This window comes from Penicillium pulvis (genome assembly GCF_028828015.1).
Source record: "Penicillium pulvis strain IBT 33274 chromosome Unknown contig_7_segment1_segment0, whole genome shotgun sequence".
Lineage (NCBI taxonomy): Eukaryota > Fungi > Ascomycota > Eurotiomycetes > Eurotiales > Aspergillaceae > Penicillium > Penicillium pulvis.
In genome coordinates this window covers 355,680-372,695 of record NW_026643079.1, presented here as the reverse complement: position 1 = coordinate 372,695, position 17,016 = coordinate 355,680, and the positions used below count along the sequence as shown (strand labels likewise).

The 17,016-nt window shown below is 49.8% G+C and overlaps 8 protein-coding genes across 8 annotated transcripts; 3 read left to right on the top strand and 5 right to left on the bottom strand.

The window, feature by feature from the left end:
• Window positions 1-1,116: 1,116 nt before the first annotated feature.
• On the top strand, window positions 1,117-1,787 carry N7503_008077 (succinate:quinone oxidoreductase subunit C; the record flags this gene model as incomplete). Its single annotated transcript, XM_057067624.1, has 3 exons — window positions 1,117-1,153; window positions 1,206-1,269; window positions 1,325-1,787. 3 exons carry the CDS (start codon window positions 1,117-1,119, stop codon window positions 1,785-1,787), a joined length of 564 nt encoding a protein of 187 aa, XP_056918479.1.
• Window positions 1,788-2,150: 363 nt separating this feature from the next.
• Window positions 2,151-4,385, bottom strand: sit1 (putative siderochrome-iron transporter Sit1; the record flags this gene model as incomplete). The annotated part of the gene is made up of 9 exons (XM_057067623.1): window positions 4,122-4,385; window positions 3,979-4,062; window positions 3,781-3,921; window positions 3,631-3,735; window positions 3,150-3,569; window positions 3,041-3,098; window positions 2,710-2,991; window positions 2,592-2,651; window positions 2,151-2,530 (listed from the first exon to the last, which is right to left on the bottom strand). Exons 1-9 carry the CDS (start codon window positions 4,359-4,361, stop codon window positions 2,151-2,153), a joined length of 1,770 nt encoding a protein of 589 aa, XP_056918478.1. The 5' UTR covers window positions 4,362-4,385.
• A 601-nt stretch (window positions 4,386-4,986) lies between these two features.
• N7503_008075 (uncharacterized protein) lies at window positions 4,987-7,537 on the bottom strand (the record flags this gene model as incomplete). The annotated part of the gene is made up of 2 exons (XM_057067622.1): window positions 4,987-7,418; window positions 7,471-7,537. The coding sequence occupies 2 exons, from the start codon at window positions 7,535-7,537 to the stop codon at window positions 4,987-4,989; spliced, it is 2,499 nt and encodes an 832-aa protein (XP_056918477.1).
• Window positions 7,538-7,739: 202 nt separating this feature from the next.
• N7503_008074 (uncharacterized protein) lies at window positions 7,740-8,021 on the top strand (the record flags this gene model as incomplete). Its single annotated transcript, XM_057067621.1, has 1 exon — window positions 7,740-8,021. The coding sequence occupies one exon, from the start codon at window positions 7,740-7,742 to the stop codon at window positions 8,019-8,021; it is 282 nt and encodes a 93-aa protein (XP_056918476.1).
• A 102-nt stretch (window positions 8,022-8,123) lies between these two features.
• N7503_008073 (putative vacuolar morphogenesis protein AvaB) lies at window positions 8,124-11,280 on the bottom strand (the record flags this gene model as incomplete). The annotated part of the gene is made up of 5 exons (XM_057067620.1): window positions 8,124-8,181; window positions 8,232-8,672; window positions 8,723-8,831; window positions 8,878-9,758; window positions 9,845-11,280. 5 exons carry the CDS (start codon window positions 11,278-11,280, stop codon window positions 8,124-8,126), a joined length of 2,925 nt encoding a protein of 974 aa, XP_056918475.1.
• Window positions 11,281-12,079: 799 nt separating this feature from the next.
• N7503_008072 (uncharacterized protein) lies at window positions 12,080-13,621 on the top strand (the record flags this gene model as incomplete). Its single annotated transcript, XM_057067619.1, has 2 exons — window positions 12,080-13,115; window positions 13,254-13,621. 2 exons carry the CDS (start codon window positions 12,080-12,082, stop codon window positions 13,619-13,621), a joined length of 1,404 nt encoding a protein of 467 aa, XP_056918474.1.
• Window positions 13,622-13,686: 65 nt separating this feature from the next.
• N7503_008071 (bifunctional nucleoside/nucleotide kinase/histidine phosphatase family protein) lies at window positions 13,687-15,524 on the bottom strand (the record flags this gene model as incomplete). Its single annotated transcript, XM_057067618.1, has 4 exons — window positions 13,687-14,337; window positions 14,387-14,973; window positions 15,028-15,100; window positions 15,468-15,524. The coding sequence occupies 4 exons, from the start codon at window positions 15,522-15,524 to the stop codon at window positions 13,687-13,689; spliced, it is 1,368 nt and encodes a 455-aa protein (XP_056918473.1).
• A 369-nt stretch (window positions 15,525-15,893) lies between these two features.
• Window positions 15,894-16,939, bottom strand: N7503_008070 (RNA-binding protein; the record flags this gene model as incomplete). The annotated part of the gene is made up of 3 exons (XM_057067617.1): window positions 15,894-16,110; window positions 16,168-16,524; window positions 16,584-16,939. The coding sequence occupies 3 exons, from the start codon at window positions 16,937-16,939 to the stop codon at window positions 15,894-15,896; spliced, it is 930 nt and encodes a 309-aa protein (XP_056918472.1).
• Window positions 16,940-17,016: the final 77 nt, after the last annotated feature.

The window sequence follows — 17,016 nt, the reverse complement described above, 5'->3', positions numbered from 1 at the left end:
TTGGACTTGGGTTCAACAACAAGTTCACCGATGCGGGACCGGAAGCTTCCGTGAGGTCTCTTCACTATGCGAGAAGTCAAAAGGCGAGCCTTTCCCTCCATCTTATGAGAACGGATTGTCTCTGATACCAATTTTCTATAGGTGTGGGTTCTTACCCAGCTCGGATCCAACGCCTCATGAGAACCATTATATCACGGTACCCTCTTCAGTGATGAAACTTTCGGGCCAGCAGCAACAGGAAAACAGAAATGGCGGTATCAACAAGATCTCTTTCATTATTGATCCAGATGGAATCCATGGATGATAGCTGCAGGGCGGTACGAGTCACACCCTATTGGGCTCGGCGGCAATCCGCTCATGCTTGACATGGAGTTGCGCAAGAGCTTTTGATCCTGGAATCCTGGGCGGGCTTGGTGTTTTCCTTTAGGGGTAAGCTTAAAGGAAGACATCAAGCCAGCCCAGATGTTCAGGATAGTCGAGAAAGCTGGGATTGCTACGAAGAGGGCACACGGGAAAAAAATGGAACTCCGGAAAGTCTGCGAAAGGCGTCTATCGTTCAAGCCCAGATTACGGATCTCGCTTCCGAAAGTACCGTATCACCATGCTGATTCCTCCGGGAGCACTATCTCAATCCGTGGGATGTTTCAAAGATGCAAGGAAGTGAGGCTGATGGTTTGATTGTCTACTAAAAGAGAAAGTATGCACTGGTGGCCTAGGATGCAAGTAAATATGGATATGGCGGACACAAATACTAATGTTTTCACAGATACCAAATCGTGACGCGATCTCCGTTGTATGCTTGGGTTGATACTGGAGTGGGGCCAAAACAAGCTCACATATCGCATAATGACGTCTTCCGACTGGACCGATGGATTTTGCCCTAAATGTTTGTTATGATATTTGGACACTATAGCTAGAGGAAAACATAACATATTGAGTAATTGCCACCATCCCTTACACGCTAAAGTACACTCCGGAACTCGGACAGTCGGTACGAAGCGGAAGAGGCCACCGCCGTCGAAGGATCAATATCCCGTCCATTTGTAGTCAAAGTAATTAATGCAAGACTGTAATTTTTTCTCACTTCACATCTGTTACTAACCCATCAAATTCGTTATGTTTTCATTCACAGTCCGTCCAATTCAGAGTAGTGGTAAGTACTTCTCGATGTTTGAAGGCTTAACTGACCTCACCATGATGTCTAGCTCGCTCCGTCCAAGTTGGACCTGGCCTCACGGGCTTAACCCAGCGATTTGCATCACCGAGAATGTAAGCAGTCTTGAAACGACGACATCCAAGCTTGGCTAATATTTCTCGTCTCCAGTCTCAATCTCAGATACTCATCGCACAACAAACCCCATGATGCCACTCTTCTCGTCGTAGAACAACGTTTGAGACGTCCGGTCTCGCCTCATCTCTCCATTTACCGCCCCCAGATCACCTGGGTTCCCAGCATGCTTACACGGCTTACCGGCATTGCTCTTTCTGGTGGATTATACCTCTACTCAACGGCCTATCTTCTGTCCCCAATGACCGGATGGGATATTGGATCCGAGTCTCTGGTTGCTGCATTTAGTAGCCTTCCGCCATTGGCTCAGATTGCTGTGAAGTTTGGTATTGCGCTTCCATTCGTCTTCCACAGCTTTAATGGCGTACGTATTCTGGTTTGGGATACTGGTCGACTGTTTACGAATAGGCAGGTAAATTGGGGAGGTTGGATGGTTGTTGGTACTTCGGGGGTTTTTGCTCTGCTCCTGGCACTCTGGAAATCGGATGATGATGCATGAGCATGCTTGGCCATACTTTCATGCAAGGTCATGCGAAGTGACTATGTGAGCAGAGGAGCGCTGGTCGACAAGGTAGTCTGTGTACGCAGCTGATGAGTGAGACTTGGACCGAAATAATACTTGAGGAGGCCTGGAGAATCAGGAGCTCAAGAGACCTTAGTTGACAAATAGTGCCGCTGGGGTACAAATCGTACTTTGAGATGCTGATTTGAATCCTCTAATAGATTGCACATGCATGCTCAAGGCTATTTTTGAATTAATAAAACATAACAAACTCATCATATCCATCAGAAATCTGAAAAAGTTGGTTTGAGCAACAGGACAAGCATGATTGTCCTTTAATATCACATAGAGTCACTATTTTTAGTTGTGCACAACATTACCTTCGCTATCAGATGATTCCTCGGCCTTGACCAAGCTCTGCTCCTTGCTAAGCTTAGGATTTCGCAGACAAAGAGCAAACACAATAAGCGGGATTGTCAGACAGATTCCTGTAATGCACAGAAGCCGCTGAGTCGCTTGGTAGGCAAGTATCACCTCGTCCCGGGCATGAGTACCAACTGGGTTGGCAGCCGCAAATACCAATGGCTCGGCGTAAACTGACGCGGCGAGTGTCTCGTTTCCGAGTCTGCGGCTCAGCTCTCCGGGGAGGACTTGGTTCCAAATGGAACCAGATATCGTGTTACCGAGGGCACTTCCAATGTTGTAAGATGCAAGGAAGATGCCGGTGACGACAGCGAGATCTAGGATATAATTAGCATGTGACTGGATTCCGAAATTGTGGTCAACCCTTTCATCACTTACGCTCGTGCCTGGAAACTGCCTGAATACTAGCCTGGGCAGGGTAAGGGAAACACCCACCAGCTATAAAGACTAGGTATTAGTACTTTGTTCTGGGATACCGAAGGTCCTTGTGGCATACCTATTCCCAGAAGAATCTGTCCACCGATCACACCCGAGTGGCTTGCATGCCCACTGCCGCCACGGAAATGAATCAAAATACCGAAGGCGACAGTGAACAGCATGGTTCCGAAAATGATGAAAGGCTTAAGCTGGCGGACTCTTATGATAATGAAACCCAGAATCGTTCCAGCGATCACGGATGTGAAACTGTACAGTGAAGTGATGCGTGTCGCGCTGAGAATCGACTCATCAAATCCCACGTAGAGTACTGTGTACAAGAAATCACCCTGGAGATACCATGCTGAAGCGATGTCAGACAAGTTTCGGACTCCATGTTATGTCATACATACCTGTGTTGAGCATAACAGCAATCCCGAGGGCAGCCCATACACCACGGTCTTTGAGGTGCTGATAAAGTTAGTCCCTGCAAATACATAGCACCCGATCCATACTACATACCTTGAAAGGAAGCATTGGGTATTTGCAATTCTTTTCCCAAAATACCCAGACTGGAATCAACAGCACACCTATGACCAAGGGCGCAATGACCTTTGCCGTTCCCCAGGTTGTCTTGACACCTCCGGCGAGTGTGAATGGAACAAGTATGCAGGCGAATATGGCAATCATTAAGAGTATACCAATGACGTCCAGGTGCCAGAAAAGCGCGACCGCAAGTTGGCGACCGCCCATAAGATCGAAGGAGCTCTTATACGGTTCCAGCTGACCGGATTTCTTTGCGCGGCGATGGACAATGAAGAGGACTGTGAGCAGAGGCAGCGCACATACAGGGTAGATGATGGCGAACATTCCGATGCCCCATCTCCAAGAAGTGACTTTGAGAACAGCTGCGGTTAAATTACCACTGATCCATGTATTGATCTATTTGCAGATGGATGATTAGAGCCGTCCCTGGTGCTTGTAAAAGGAAGACGTAACTCACGATGAATGGCAGAGCTGGAATATATGAGAACAAGAGACGAGACCGTGTAGAAGTCAAATCTGCAATAAGAACTTCGACAAGTAGCATGATACAAGTGTATCCGATCTAATCTGTCAGAAATACTCTGGTATGTGTGTAGGGCCCACATACCTGATAGATAACAGCTCCGGCGCAGAAACTTTCCACGTTTTTGGCGCATGCCTCAATGATTGTACCGATCGTGTAAAAGACAACGGAAACAATGATAAGTTCAATTCTGCCAAAGACATCGGCAATTTTTGCAGCGGTAGGCTACATAAGCAAAGGGTTAGCTTCGCAAACTCAGGCCTCGGAATTTGTGGTATATACCTGAGCGGCGGCGGCAATAACAGCGCGGAGAACGTTGATGGTTGCGAGAAGACTGTGCTGACCATAGCTCTGGGTAGCATAGGGCTGTTATGAGCTCTGGTTAGTATTCCTGTTAATTTCTTGCAATCTTCCGGGAAACGGACCTGGTACGTGTACCGAACGGTTCCATCCAACCCGTAAACGTAGGCAATGAGGAACACACTCGCAAACAAGCAGATGCGATCAAAGAGACGAAAGTGCGAATTGATGATCTCAATACGATGGACTCCAGGACTGCCTTCACCCAACAGCTGAACATCCTGAGCTGGCACAGCTTGAGTATGGGGGTCCTTTCCCGAGTCTTCCCCGAGGCGGCCGCTGACAGGGCTCTCAGGAACGGCCATGATGAACAGTGTCAGATGTTCAAGAGATTAGAAAGATCTGCGCGCTGATCACTGGGTCAAGGGGACTTCAGACCCTTTAAGTCAGAAGGGAAAAAAAGAAAAAAAAGAAAGAAAAGCTGGCGCAGGATGAGCTAATTTGGGGAAATACTAAATCCAGGGTCTAATCCATCTTATCAGATGGGGCCCCATTACAGTGGACCAATCACCGTGCTGTACACAAGAGCCTGAACACAAATAGACTTTTCGCTCATTTGATGACACAAGTTTATTGCCTTAAAGCGGTTTAGTCACTATACACAAGTTGGATCAGCCAGTCATAGCCAACTTGCCAAGGGCTTGTCCGGACCACAGGCCATATTTGCCGCGTTCTCCGGCTCGTCCCTTGGCCTTGTAGCCCAATCTCATGATTATGAGGACTGACAGCTTAGTCATGTCAATACTTGGTCGTATGACTATCAATAATGACTTGAAACATTTTGATATTGGATTCCATTTAGATAGAAGTAAGCTATCCTGCAGTTACAACTATCCAGAAACCTCAAGACCGCCCTGAAACTTAAAAATGCCGCCAAACGCCAGCCTACCACCTATCCAATCCAACCTCATAAATCATAAATAAATAAAATCAAAGAACGCTCAATTCCCGTCTTCCACTTGTCCCACTCCGCATACTCATTCCCATTCCCTGTCCGCTCCAATCCGAAGAGGATGAATCTCCACGGGCACGGGAGCCACCGGTACTGGTGCTAGCACCGATACTGATGCCCGCCGTCGTGAGGGAGTCCCCATCATCCATAATCGTGGGAACGGGTCCACCAACCATGACAGGACGTATCTTTGCGCCAACGAAGCCCCGACGATCGCGACCTGTCCGGCCTCGGCCGAGCCAGTTGTGCTTTAGAGCTTTGCTGAGCACTTCAATTCTTTCCTGCGATTCGTCATCTGTTTGGACGCTTGCGAGTACGCTGACGCATTGGAGCATGCGGCCGACTGTCTCGGTGATGACGTGGGATGAGTCCGCAGAGCCAACGCGGTGTATTATGGTTGGGCGTTGGTTCGAGGTTGGAGGAGACGAAACAGAGGAGAAGATCATTGGGTCTGGGTTAGAGGATGTGTTGGATGCGGCGCGGCTGCGGGAGTCGCTGCTTCCGGGTCTGTAATTGGTGTTTGTGTGAGCTAGAATACTCACTGAGTCGGAGGAGTAGCTGTCAGCAGCATTGCTGAGCATTGTCGAGGATTGGGAGTTGTAACTGCCAAGGCCTGCATCTAGTGATGCAGCTGTGCCTGGTCGGCCGCCTGTGCCGGCGCTTTTGGCTGTCACGCTAAGTGTAGGGAATCCAGTGTTGATGCTGTCGAGGCTGAGGCGGGAAAAGGTTTGTTTGAGGGTCTCGTAGCGGTTTAAGATCATGCGGTCGCGGAAGGCGATCAAGACTATGTTTCGGACGTCCAGGAATCCACCGACTGGTAGTGATCCCCAGAATTCATGAGCTTCACGAGGGGTCATCAAGGAGCCAACGCCCTTGAACTCGAGGTCCAGAGGTAAGAAAACGGCTTGGATGAATGGCAATATAGTGCCAAAGACCAACAGCCACACTTGAACTAAATGGGGAACGAGTTTTTCATCGGCAATCCCGACCAATGAACTATGATTGAGCGTCGCAAAGCCCGTCTCCAGCAGTTCTTGAAGATCGAAAATGATTGACGTAGGAGTGCGCTTCTGAACACAGCGTTGTAGGTGCACCAGCACAAGCTTGTTCAGGTCCTCGATGGCAATTCGCACATCCTCACCATCAAAGATGACCAGCAACTTCGCCTTGAGGAAGTCCCATGCATCCTCAGGGGACATGTTGTTTAGTCCGAAGCCTTGCAAAGTCTCTCGTAGCACCGCCTCTCCCATCGCACCAGACGAGCTGTTTAAGGAAGAAGGCCCAGTAAAGACGGTGGCAGCAGCATTTCCACCCGCCGCCGCATTATTGAGCCATTCAGTATGCTCGGATTCCCCGAACGCCTTCTCCTTCACCTTTTCTTCCTTCTTCTTTTCGCGCAGAGCTCGACCGCCATGTAGCAGATCCAACCCACTAACGGACTTCCCGAATGTGGCACCTGGTGCCGGGGATGAAGGTCCGGTGAACGAGTAAAGGGACTGAGGAGCATTGGGATCAGCAGGACGAGAATTACTCGACGCCGAGGATAGAGGTAGCTTCAAATGCTCGTCACGGTCCTTCAATTTCAGCTTCTGCCGCGACAAAAAGTGATGCTTGTGTTTATCCTTGTCCTTGGTGTCTTTCTCCGGCACAGCAGATTGAGCTTTATCTCCAGCTGGTACCACGGTGCTGACGGACGCATTGGACAGATTATACATGGAGGAGTTGTTAGAGGGCAGATCGGCCAAGCTGGCCGTAGACCCGCTAACCATGCGCGAAAGACCATTGCCAATCTTGCTTGGAGACGGCAGTCCACGATCCCGGGCAAAATTATCCGACTTCTCTCGATTTAGGACGATATGTTTCGGTTTTGAGAATAATTTTTTCTTCTTCTTGTTTTCTGGTTGGTCCATCGGCTGGGCTGCTGCGCCAGCCCGCGGGAACACCACGTTGGCAGCCGTTGTTGCCACATTGGGAGAGGGCTGATTCAGTCGAAGAGGAGCGGGAATCAACGCGGGTAAAGGTGGAGGAGAGGAACTGCCACTTCGTAGTGCGTCATCTGAACGTTTGATCTGCTGCATCGCAGCCTGAGCAGCAATGCGGGAAGCCGACACCGCGGGCATTTGATCGGACGATGCAGTGGGTAATGAAGGCTCAAAGAAACCCTGTGAGTGATGTCGCGATCTATGTCGCGTCAGTTCGGACGAAGGGCCTCGACCCGACGGCCGACGGTCTTGCGGCATTCTAGCGGCCGCGTGTTGGGGCGACGTGGTTGCTGAGGAGGATCGGTGTGGAGAGAAATAACCACCACCGGGAGGTGGGTTGATCGGGGTGATCGGGGCAGCGGAGACGGTGGTCACATTGGAGGAAGCATCACTACCGGAAGATCCGGGGCGAGCCAATTCGTCGTCGTCTGAATCGTCTTCTTCGTCGTCGGAGACTGGTGGAGGCTGGGGGGGGATGACGATAAACCGGGGCGGGGGCTCGTTGGGACCGGCCCGGAGAGTTAGGAGAGCGATAAGTAGGGTTCATGGCGAGCGATCCATGTTATATAGGTTTCTTTATCTATATATAGGAGTGAGTGTCAGAAGTTGACAAGGTTGGAGGCCTGTTTAATCGGTGATCAACAAGCTCACCCCTTTGGGTCTAGTCAATCGACCCTCCGCCGATCTTTTCTTTTCCTTCCCCGCCACTCCCACCTTCACATTCCACAGTACGCTCTCCATTTACAATCATGGCCAACACTCCTCTTCAAGCGGTCTACACCGCTCCAGACGCCACCAAGTCTTTCCAGCATGCAACCCCAATGACCTCCGTGACTGCATCAGACCCCCTCGCCGCCAAGCTCACCCACCTGAGAGCCCTCCAATCCCTGGTCCCAAAGCTACAGGACGAGGTTAACGTCTACTTGACCGCACGAATGGAAGAAGATAAGAAAGCTCAAGGGCAAGGCTCAGAGAAGGAAGCTAAGGAGGAGGAAAATTACGGCGAGGAAGTTGTCGAAGACGATGCGTGATCAACATCACGACATGATATAATATGCTACAACTGGGTATCAAACGAAAACACCAAACCCTGCAGGATGCAGACGAAGAAAAAAAATTGGAACCGAACATCTTTACCCGGAACGAACACTCGCAACCCGATTCGCGCAGCCCAGATGAACAACAGTGTTGCTAGAAAAGTTAGCAGAAGTTCGAGCTTCTGAATAAACCTTGGAACTTACTCGGGGAATACATTGATCACACTTCCTCCCAAGCGCTTGTGACACACACCACAGATCCGCTCCTCCGTGATCGTAACATGTCGCGCTCGGGTTCCACCTCGGATATTCTCGCCGAGTTTGAGTTGTGCTTCGGTCTGCATATCGCGTGCCTTGCGCAGGCTCGCTACGATGCGGGCCTCGTTGAAGACGGAGTTTGCCGCCCGCATCCGACCCTTGAAATAGAATTCAAGGTCCTGCACGGCCAGGGTGGCAGGGATCAAACCCAGAGCTGCATCCGCGGGTAATCGGGAGCCGTGTTTGGCGAGCAAGGCCAATGCAGGTCCATTCTGGGCTGGATAGCCGTGTGGTGGGGCCAGGTACAGCGACAACAGGGTGAGATAGATGGATTGTTCTTTTTCTTTCTCTTCGGTGCTTTCGGACAAGTGAACATGGTTGCAGTACCTAAATTGATTAGTCAAGATAGATGCATAGGAATGAGAATGAGAACTTACTCTTCCGCTTTTTCGTGAGCCTCTAGCTTGAACACGTATATCTCAAGCACCTGGCGATGCTGACCCATCTTGCTGAAAATAATGGCTCGTGCCTCATAGAATCCAGGATCTGCATGGTCAGTAAAATTCCAAATTTCGAGTGGGTTTGAGCCTACCTTCGCGGTCCAGCCGGTTCAGAATTTTAGCTGGCGAATATTGCTCGCTTTCTTTGAGCATATCCAAGAATTTTTCTTTGGTCTTGGTGTCATTTTTGTCGGTGGTAATCTGATCAAGATACAAGACCAAAAGCTGCTGATGTAGATCCGGAGTCATGTCATTCCACTCGTGGATGACATGTTCAAGGTATCGGACGGCGAGTTTGGAGTCAACGCTCTGCAAGAACTTCAAAACATGTGGGCGTGGCAAGGTTTCAGCATTCTCTGTGTCTGTCAGGAATATCTCCATGCCAAGATCTTGGTCATCTTGAAGGGGCCATTCTGCAAATTCGAGGATCAAGTCTATTTGATCGGGTGGAAGGTTTTGCAGATAAGCCACAGTGCGAGCTGGCCCACTAAGCACGCCCTCCTCGTCCTGTCCGAATCGTTGAAGCAGTTCCAAAGCTTGGCGGTGTAACTTCTTTCCATAAAGAAAATCAATCAGATCATTATACCGACCGGTGTCTTCCAATCTTTCCATTACCACTTCTGGATCACAGAAATTGGCGATGCGGAACAGAGATCCTGCGAGTGATGGCGTTGCGTACATATGCGCGCGGAACAATGTCGTATCAACAAGACGCGCCTTTTCACGGATTGTAGACAAGAAGTCTTCGCTGGCCGGAAAGTCCAACAGTTTCAGCACAGAGTCGCTAGCTTCGTCCGTGGATTCAGTTGGCACGGGAGCTTTGAGACATCCATCTTGACCCAAGTATCTCTGGAATCGCCGACGAACATCTGCTAAATAACCTTGAAGTTCACGTACAGAATTCTTCAGGTCCTTTTCTTCGTCTCGGATGCTGCCCGAGTCGCTGCTCCCATCAGGTTTCGTGTCAGCTCGTCTGAGGAAAGACTGGACAGACGGCGCATAAAGGGACGACGTGGGACCTCCATTGGCTCCATTGGCTCCATTGGCCCCATTGATTACATTGGCGGGGGGTCAACGGGGCTGTCAGCTTGCGAGCCGTTGATTTTTGGGTCAGAGCTCCTTGGGTCAGAACCACTTTCAGTCTGCTCAGGGACAGCTGAAAGTTCACCAGCAATTGACCGGGGATAAAGGCGAATGACTGTCTCGGGAGAAGCTGCAACCTCTGTGAACAAGTCCAAAGACTCTCGGTATTTGTGTAAGGCGAACAAGCTTTGGGCCTTTTCAAGCTGTGCAGCGCGTAGTCGGCCGGCTTTGTCTCGGAGCAGAGCATCTTCCAACATTCCTAGAAGACTAATAGCCTCATCCAAGTACCCCTTCTCGACCAAGGTGTCAATCTGGGTATCGTAGCTCAAAGCATCCATCCGCCAGATCGTCCGATCACTCCCAACCAAGAACCCTTTTCCAGCATGGGCAAGGCTGATATTCGGCTGAGGTATGTGAAGAATGCTTGCCGATGGAAGCGGAATCGATTGCAATAACGACAAAGTCTCTGGATTTCGGACTTCTAGAACGCCCTTAGCTGTATCGTGAAGGGCGAGGAGAAACGGGTACGAGTAGCCAATCTCCATAGGAGCATGGCTCCAAGGAATCTGTCGTCGCCCGAGCGGCTGACCCTCCACATCGATGAAGTTGGTATTAACATCCTTGGCCAACAAAATCTGGCCTTCTCGTAGCCTCGAAGCAAGTGGCTTTGGTACCATGCCTCCCATCCCAATATAGCTCATGCTCGCTGCACCGACTCCCGTAAACCGTCCCGATTCCTCCAAGCTCCCCGGGCTAGGTAGTTCAGTAACCTGTCCACCTTCAACATCCACCATTACGAAGCTCGAGCTTAGTCCAACAACCATTCGCGTCGCTGATACCCAGGTGAGCGTCTTAACCCCGCTCACCAAGCTCAACTCCGTAGTGTTCGGTTCCAGCTCCATATCCCGCCACACCCACATCAAGATTTTTCTTTTCACGGCGACAGCCAACCGGGACACAATAGCAGGAACATTTGTATCGGGATCATTGACGACATTTGAGGTGATCGCAAAGGCCGAAGCGCCTTTTGTCTGCGCAAGTTGTTCCTGAAACTCATAGGTCTGCGAGTCATGGAAGCTCACATAGCCACCAGACAGCGAAACAATAACATGTGCCTCCTTTACCAGAGCCAGTTGCTCAATCTTGTATCGGGCGAACTTTTCCAGCTCGCGAAGTAGCTCGGTTTTGCCATCGTCTGTCACGCGGTAGATGCGGAGTGTGCCGTTGTTGAGGCCGGCTAACAGTCGGTCGCCGTAGGCTAGCACCGAGTCGATTCTGGATTTGTCGCGTGGCTTGAGCTCCACCAGCGGTTGCGCGGTGAATGCGGATAACATCGCGCGCCGGCAAGGGTCAATTTGTCCCTGTCCCTCACTGGACTCCTTGGTGCTTGTGGTGTCGAGGAGCTCCGCCATGTGACGTCTTGCTGAGTCATCCTTATGCCTGAGGCAACAACGTCAATTTTAAGTGAATCTTGGAAGCTTCATAAGGATTGCACAATCGTAGCAGTGCGCTCAAAGGCTGGGCATGTTCTTTGATGGCTTTTTCGGAGCTTGTGGCTTGATTGAAATAGATTCGAAAGCTCTCTGACTGTTCACAATCTGTTTTGGAAACCTCGTCTTTGTTCCAAGACTTATGACGATCTATACTTGATCGAGGTCATTGGCTTTGACGCGAGGGCTTCGCCGAGACTGTTTCTACTGTCATCAAAGGGAGCGCCCAGAGGGTCAATGATTCAAGAGTTTTGAAAGCACCTAATCTGAATTTTTAATATTCTTTCATCACCCATACACCTCGTGGGGATTAGAACGCTATTCTTGGACAATAATGATGAATACTAATGGAACCAGTCCCACGAGTGGACCTATCTTGATAGAACTAGGGCACTCAGAGAGAAATATATAAACAGGTATTTGGAACAAGAACTATCACTAACAATCCAATATCTCCTGTACCTTTCTAAGGTACTTGAGTATCAGAGCAATCCGACGTCTTTGCTTCCTCTTAGAACTTGTATTCTTATCAGATTATCTGCAAGGGCTCGGTGGCTACACTCTTGCTACACAGATTATCAATCTGTTCTCCCCCACCTCGAGTACCTTGCCCGAATCGTTACTATTGAAGATCCTGAGTTCCTGAATTCCAAGCTTATCGCGTCACCCTCATCCGCATCTTCATCCAGTTTTTTCTTTCTTTCTTCCCAAGACTGTTACTATGGCAGCTGTGCCACCAGCCGCTGTTCTTCTTCGACCGATAGAAAATATTTTCGGTATACTTCATGATACTCTGATAAAATCTATGGTACACGAGGGGACCCATGAAGCACTCCATGCTCTTGTTGACCTTGAGAGAGGTGCCATCGGCCTGCACACGATGGGTGTCATACGAACCGGAATGACAGCTGCCGTGAGAGCTCTTGCACAGAGTCTGTATATTCATAATCATCATCCTAATCATGCTGCCATGCTCGCAGTACCAGGTGGTCCAGTTGCTCTACCAGGACCAGGTCCAGCATCAACCGCATGGGATGAGATAATAGACGCTGGTTGTGTCCAATGTTTTCACTTCCTGGTGAGAAACAATATCATTTCGGTAAATGGATATACCAATGCACTGCAGGGTTATATGTTACATGCGGCTGAAAATAACCCGGTTTCTAAACCGATCATGGCATATATCGCGGCCAAGATACCCCTAGCAGACTATACGGTTCCCCAGTCACTTACCGATCCCACTTTGACTACTTTTGTAGTTGGCCTTATGGAAGAACCTTCGATGTGGGCTACAGTGGGAAGAATAGCTGCGCCTCCGCCGGCTTTGCATCCTGGGAATGACCTTAGCACTTGGGTAGATGATCACCATTTCCTAGAGATGGGTTCATGGATTAATGTGGCTGCTGCTAATGCACTTCTGATGTTAAATATTCACGTTGGTAGGGGGACCCATGCGGGCCATACGATATGGGGGAGTGTTATCGCTTCGCGGAATCCACAAAGAGGCAGCATGCTTCAGTGGCTCTATAACCATCCTGCTCCAGTGACTGCGTTGAATCCAACGGGGTTTTTGATTAACTCATTATCTAATACTCCTGGTCTAGATCCGCCCTTACCTGGTCACTGGCCACCGTGGGGTATTGCTATGGCGTTAGGAGATAAGACGTCTGCTACTATACTTACCCGGATGGCCGGTTTAAATACTGTCGCGAGTGGTCTTGGGATACCCGGGATTGCAGGAACAATGACAGCTGCAGGTATGTCATATGTTAGACAACTTGGGTGTGCCGCAGTGTATTTCCTTGAAGAGCATAATATAGCTATGTTAAGGCATTGGCTAGTTCATGCTCCCATTTCTAAAAACGCAATTCTCTCTGTTTTAGTTTTTATTCTAGACAGGCTTGCTGATGCACGCGGCGATATTGATGCTACGCTTATGCCAGTCGGCTATGCGGGGACGATCCAGGCCTGGACACGAGAAAAGTCGCAGCAGAAGAAGCGAAAGAACCAAATAGCTATTCGAATGATAAAAGTCATTCTCTCAAGGGGCTTTCGACGTTTCACGGCGAGCAATGTTTTGGACAGGCGAATGCCAACAATGATGAGAGAGATGATGGAGGATCCGAGGTATCAAAGGTTTCTTGTCCTTATCAGAATAGACCAAGCTTATGGACTCTATCCTGGGATGGCAGATGTGATATTGCAGCTGGATGGCCGATCTAGGGATACTCGCTCTGGAAGGCATCTGGACTTGAATGACTAAAATAAATTTGTAATTGTCATTTTTTGGTATCTGAATACTGTATATCTGGAAACTCTTTTCTACCGCTATTTCTGTACGTGTTCATCCGCTGGGAAGTCCTGGTGTTTCGCTGAACTTCCTTTCCCACGCCAAGTAGAGACGGCAGATATACCTGCCTTGAAGCGTTGTTCTTCTGTGCCGTACGCACGGGGCGTAAGCTTGATCAATGTATGCAGGGGAACCTCCATCCATGGACTCTTCTCCTGCGGTACATTCATAAAGTATGAATAGATACAACGCAATACAGCCTGATGCGTAACGATAATGACATTCTCACTGCGCTCAAGCTCCATGATGATGGGCTCCAGGCGAATGACGACGTCGCGATAGGATTCGCCGCCACGGTAACGGTAGTTGTATTTGTCTTCGTCGCGAGCGGCAAAATCTTCGGGGTATTTTTCGGCAATTTCTTCATAGGTGAGGCCGTCGCAGACGCCGGAGTCCAGCTCGTCTAGCGCTTTCCATTCTAGTTTCTCGAAGCCAGTCTCGGCTTTCAGATGCCGGGCTGATTGGATGGTGCGACGGAGAGTTGAGGTCCAGATGACGATTTTGGTATTCTCGGGAATTCCAGACTTGCGCAGTAGCTCGGGGAGAGCACGGGCGTATGCTTCACCGCGCTCTGAGATATTGGAGTCACCTCCGATGCGGCCAGTAAGATTATATTCCGATTCGCCGTGCTGCTAATGTTAGAATTCGTTTATCTCGTATTTAAGATTGAAAACTCACTCGAGACAGCCAGATCGATCGTGGCTTGATGTGCAGGTTTTGAATGTAATATACCAAACGACTGGACAAGTAATCCTTGATCTGGTTGATGATAACGGTCGATCCAACATTGATGAGTTTGACATAAGTGTACTGTTTTTCGCCATCGTCGATTGTCTCATAGACCTTTTCATAGTTGACAATGCGGTTCCGGAAATCCAAGGCGGCCAGCTCAGGGTCCTGACCCTTATAATCCGGAGAGGTTGTCTTCACCTCCAGAATATTGTTCATGATGAGATCTTCATCGTCACAAATCGACTCGACAAAGAGAGTTTCAATATCGGCAGCAGTACATTGCTCGTGAATCCACTTGCGGCGCTCCTTGGTGGAATTGGTAGCATCTAAAATAGCGACTACACCCTTGCCCGCTTGGAACCAAGCTAGCATGTCGGTCATGGCGGCCTCGGCGGCCGCCCGACGCATGCGCTCACCCTCGGCATTGTGAGGGTCAAAGAAGGTCGCTTGTGGCTGGGGAGTGTTATGGCGCCGGTAGCTGCCGACATTGAACACACGAGCCGGGATGCCCACCCAGGCCAGATATCGCATGGCTGGAGCAATTAGTCTTTAGGTTCATCAGTTGGTGGGGTTGGTGGGGAGCTTACCCTTTCCAGCTATGAGACTCTTGCCCCGCGCTGGGAGGCCAACCATGACCACGCATATCTTGGACTCATCTGACTTGATAGGAGGTAAGCTCGGGATCATTGTGAACAAAGATCAAGGATGGACCAAAGGGGATATGGAGCACATGGGTAGAATTAATCAAAATGACAAGGAAGGGAGAAAATGAGTCCAGGTGAAGGAGAAGCAGGGGATCAGATGATCATAAAGGTCCTATTGTAAGAACCTTATGGTCCCCTGATCATATCAAGCCCTGTGATCCAGCCTCGTCTAAGTGACTTCCCATATTAAAAGATAGATGAGGTCTTATAGCGATCAGATATGATAGGGATAAGCTTGAACCGAGGCAAAGAGGGGCATTCCCCGCGGACAGCAGACGATCCGGAACTAAGGGGGAAAGAGGGGCAATTGCAGTATAACTTACGCTAGCAATAAACACCTTATGCTGCTGCTGACTCCGGATAACACTTTTTGAAGACATTGCGAATTTTGAGATCGGGAGGAATAGGGATAGCTTTCCGACCCGAGGCCGAGAGATGCAGGATTCGGGATTTCACCAATGCAGGATTCGCAGTATATATGCGAGGTGGTAAGTGGATTGACTAGTGTAATCCCAAAAGTAAAAAGAAAAAGGGTTTAACTTTTTTTTCCTCTAAAATGTGCAGGAAAAGGGAATGCGATCATGCGGTGAGTCTGGAATTGGTTTGCTCCACTATCGATAACTAACGTCATCCACCCCGTTTTCTTCTCAAATGCTTGATTTCCCTATGAATTCATCCTGAATGCCCTTCTTTAAACTCCTGTCTATAATTTTTTTGTTCATCTGGTCATCTGGTCATGATCATCAATCTTAAAGAGCCTCAGGGCTAATGCGCTCCTCTGGCTTGGTAATGCCCCGCGCCCGCTGCACGCGGATCGGGCCACCCCATGGTCCTTCTTGGCCATTCAGAGTGTTGAGGGCCCGTTGGGCCTCTTCCACACTGCTGAGATCGACAAACAGATAATAGTGCTCGCCGGGCTCGAATCGCTTCGCGGGGTGGGGGGAGAACAGCTTGCTCACTTTCTCACTAGGATACGAATCTCGTCAGTAACGTGCCAGGAGAGAAAACGCTGGGTGAACATACACGGTGTATCCCTGGAAAAAAGTCTTGATCTGGGCCTCCGCAACCTCGGGCTCGGCCACACGAGGCAATCCACCCACATATACGCGTTGACTGGAATCCGAGCTGACTCTGGGTGAGCTCTCAGTCTCCGAGCGACGCCATCGATCCATGGCAATGGGGGATCGCTGCTGTTGTTCACTGGCACGCTCGGCCGACGACTTAGCCACACCGGGCTTGATCTTAACCGGGCGGCCCAGCATATCCTTTCCATCCAAGTCAATCATAGCCCGCTCGGCCTGTTCTTTTGTGTGCAGGTCGACGAAACAGTACGATGGGTTCCGGCCGGTGAACGGGTCAATGGCAATGTCGATGCGCTCGCTATCAAGTTTCAGACTCAGCAAGGCCGACTCGCCAGCAGAAGGTTAGAAATGCCATACATGGAGAATTCGGATGCTGTGAAGAGTGCCTCGACATCCTCGGACTTGGCAGTATAGGGCATGTTGCCGACATACAGACGGCGGCCATCGGAGATAGCCTGGGGCACATGGGATCCTGGACGACTAAAGGCGGTGCGGGAGGTATTGGTTCGCGGGGAGGGAGAGGGGGGTTGAGGGCTTTCTTCGCCCTTCATGCGCCAGTTGGCAGAGTTGAAGGCACGGCCGTTGGTGCGGACATTCTGGTGAGGAGTTCTAGGAGCTGGAGGAATTGTAAGTTCTCCAGTACTAAAATGATCGGCTGTGTTTTTCTGCACACCTTGCTGCTCCTCGGGTCTGGGGATCTCGATATCGGCCATGGTCTAAAGGTTCAGTTGGGATTCATTCATATTGTGGACAATTCTTACTGAAATTTCCACCGGAATTAATCACCCAA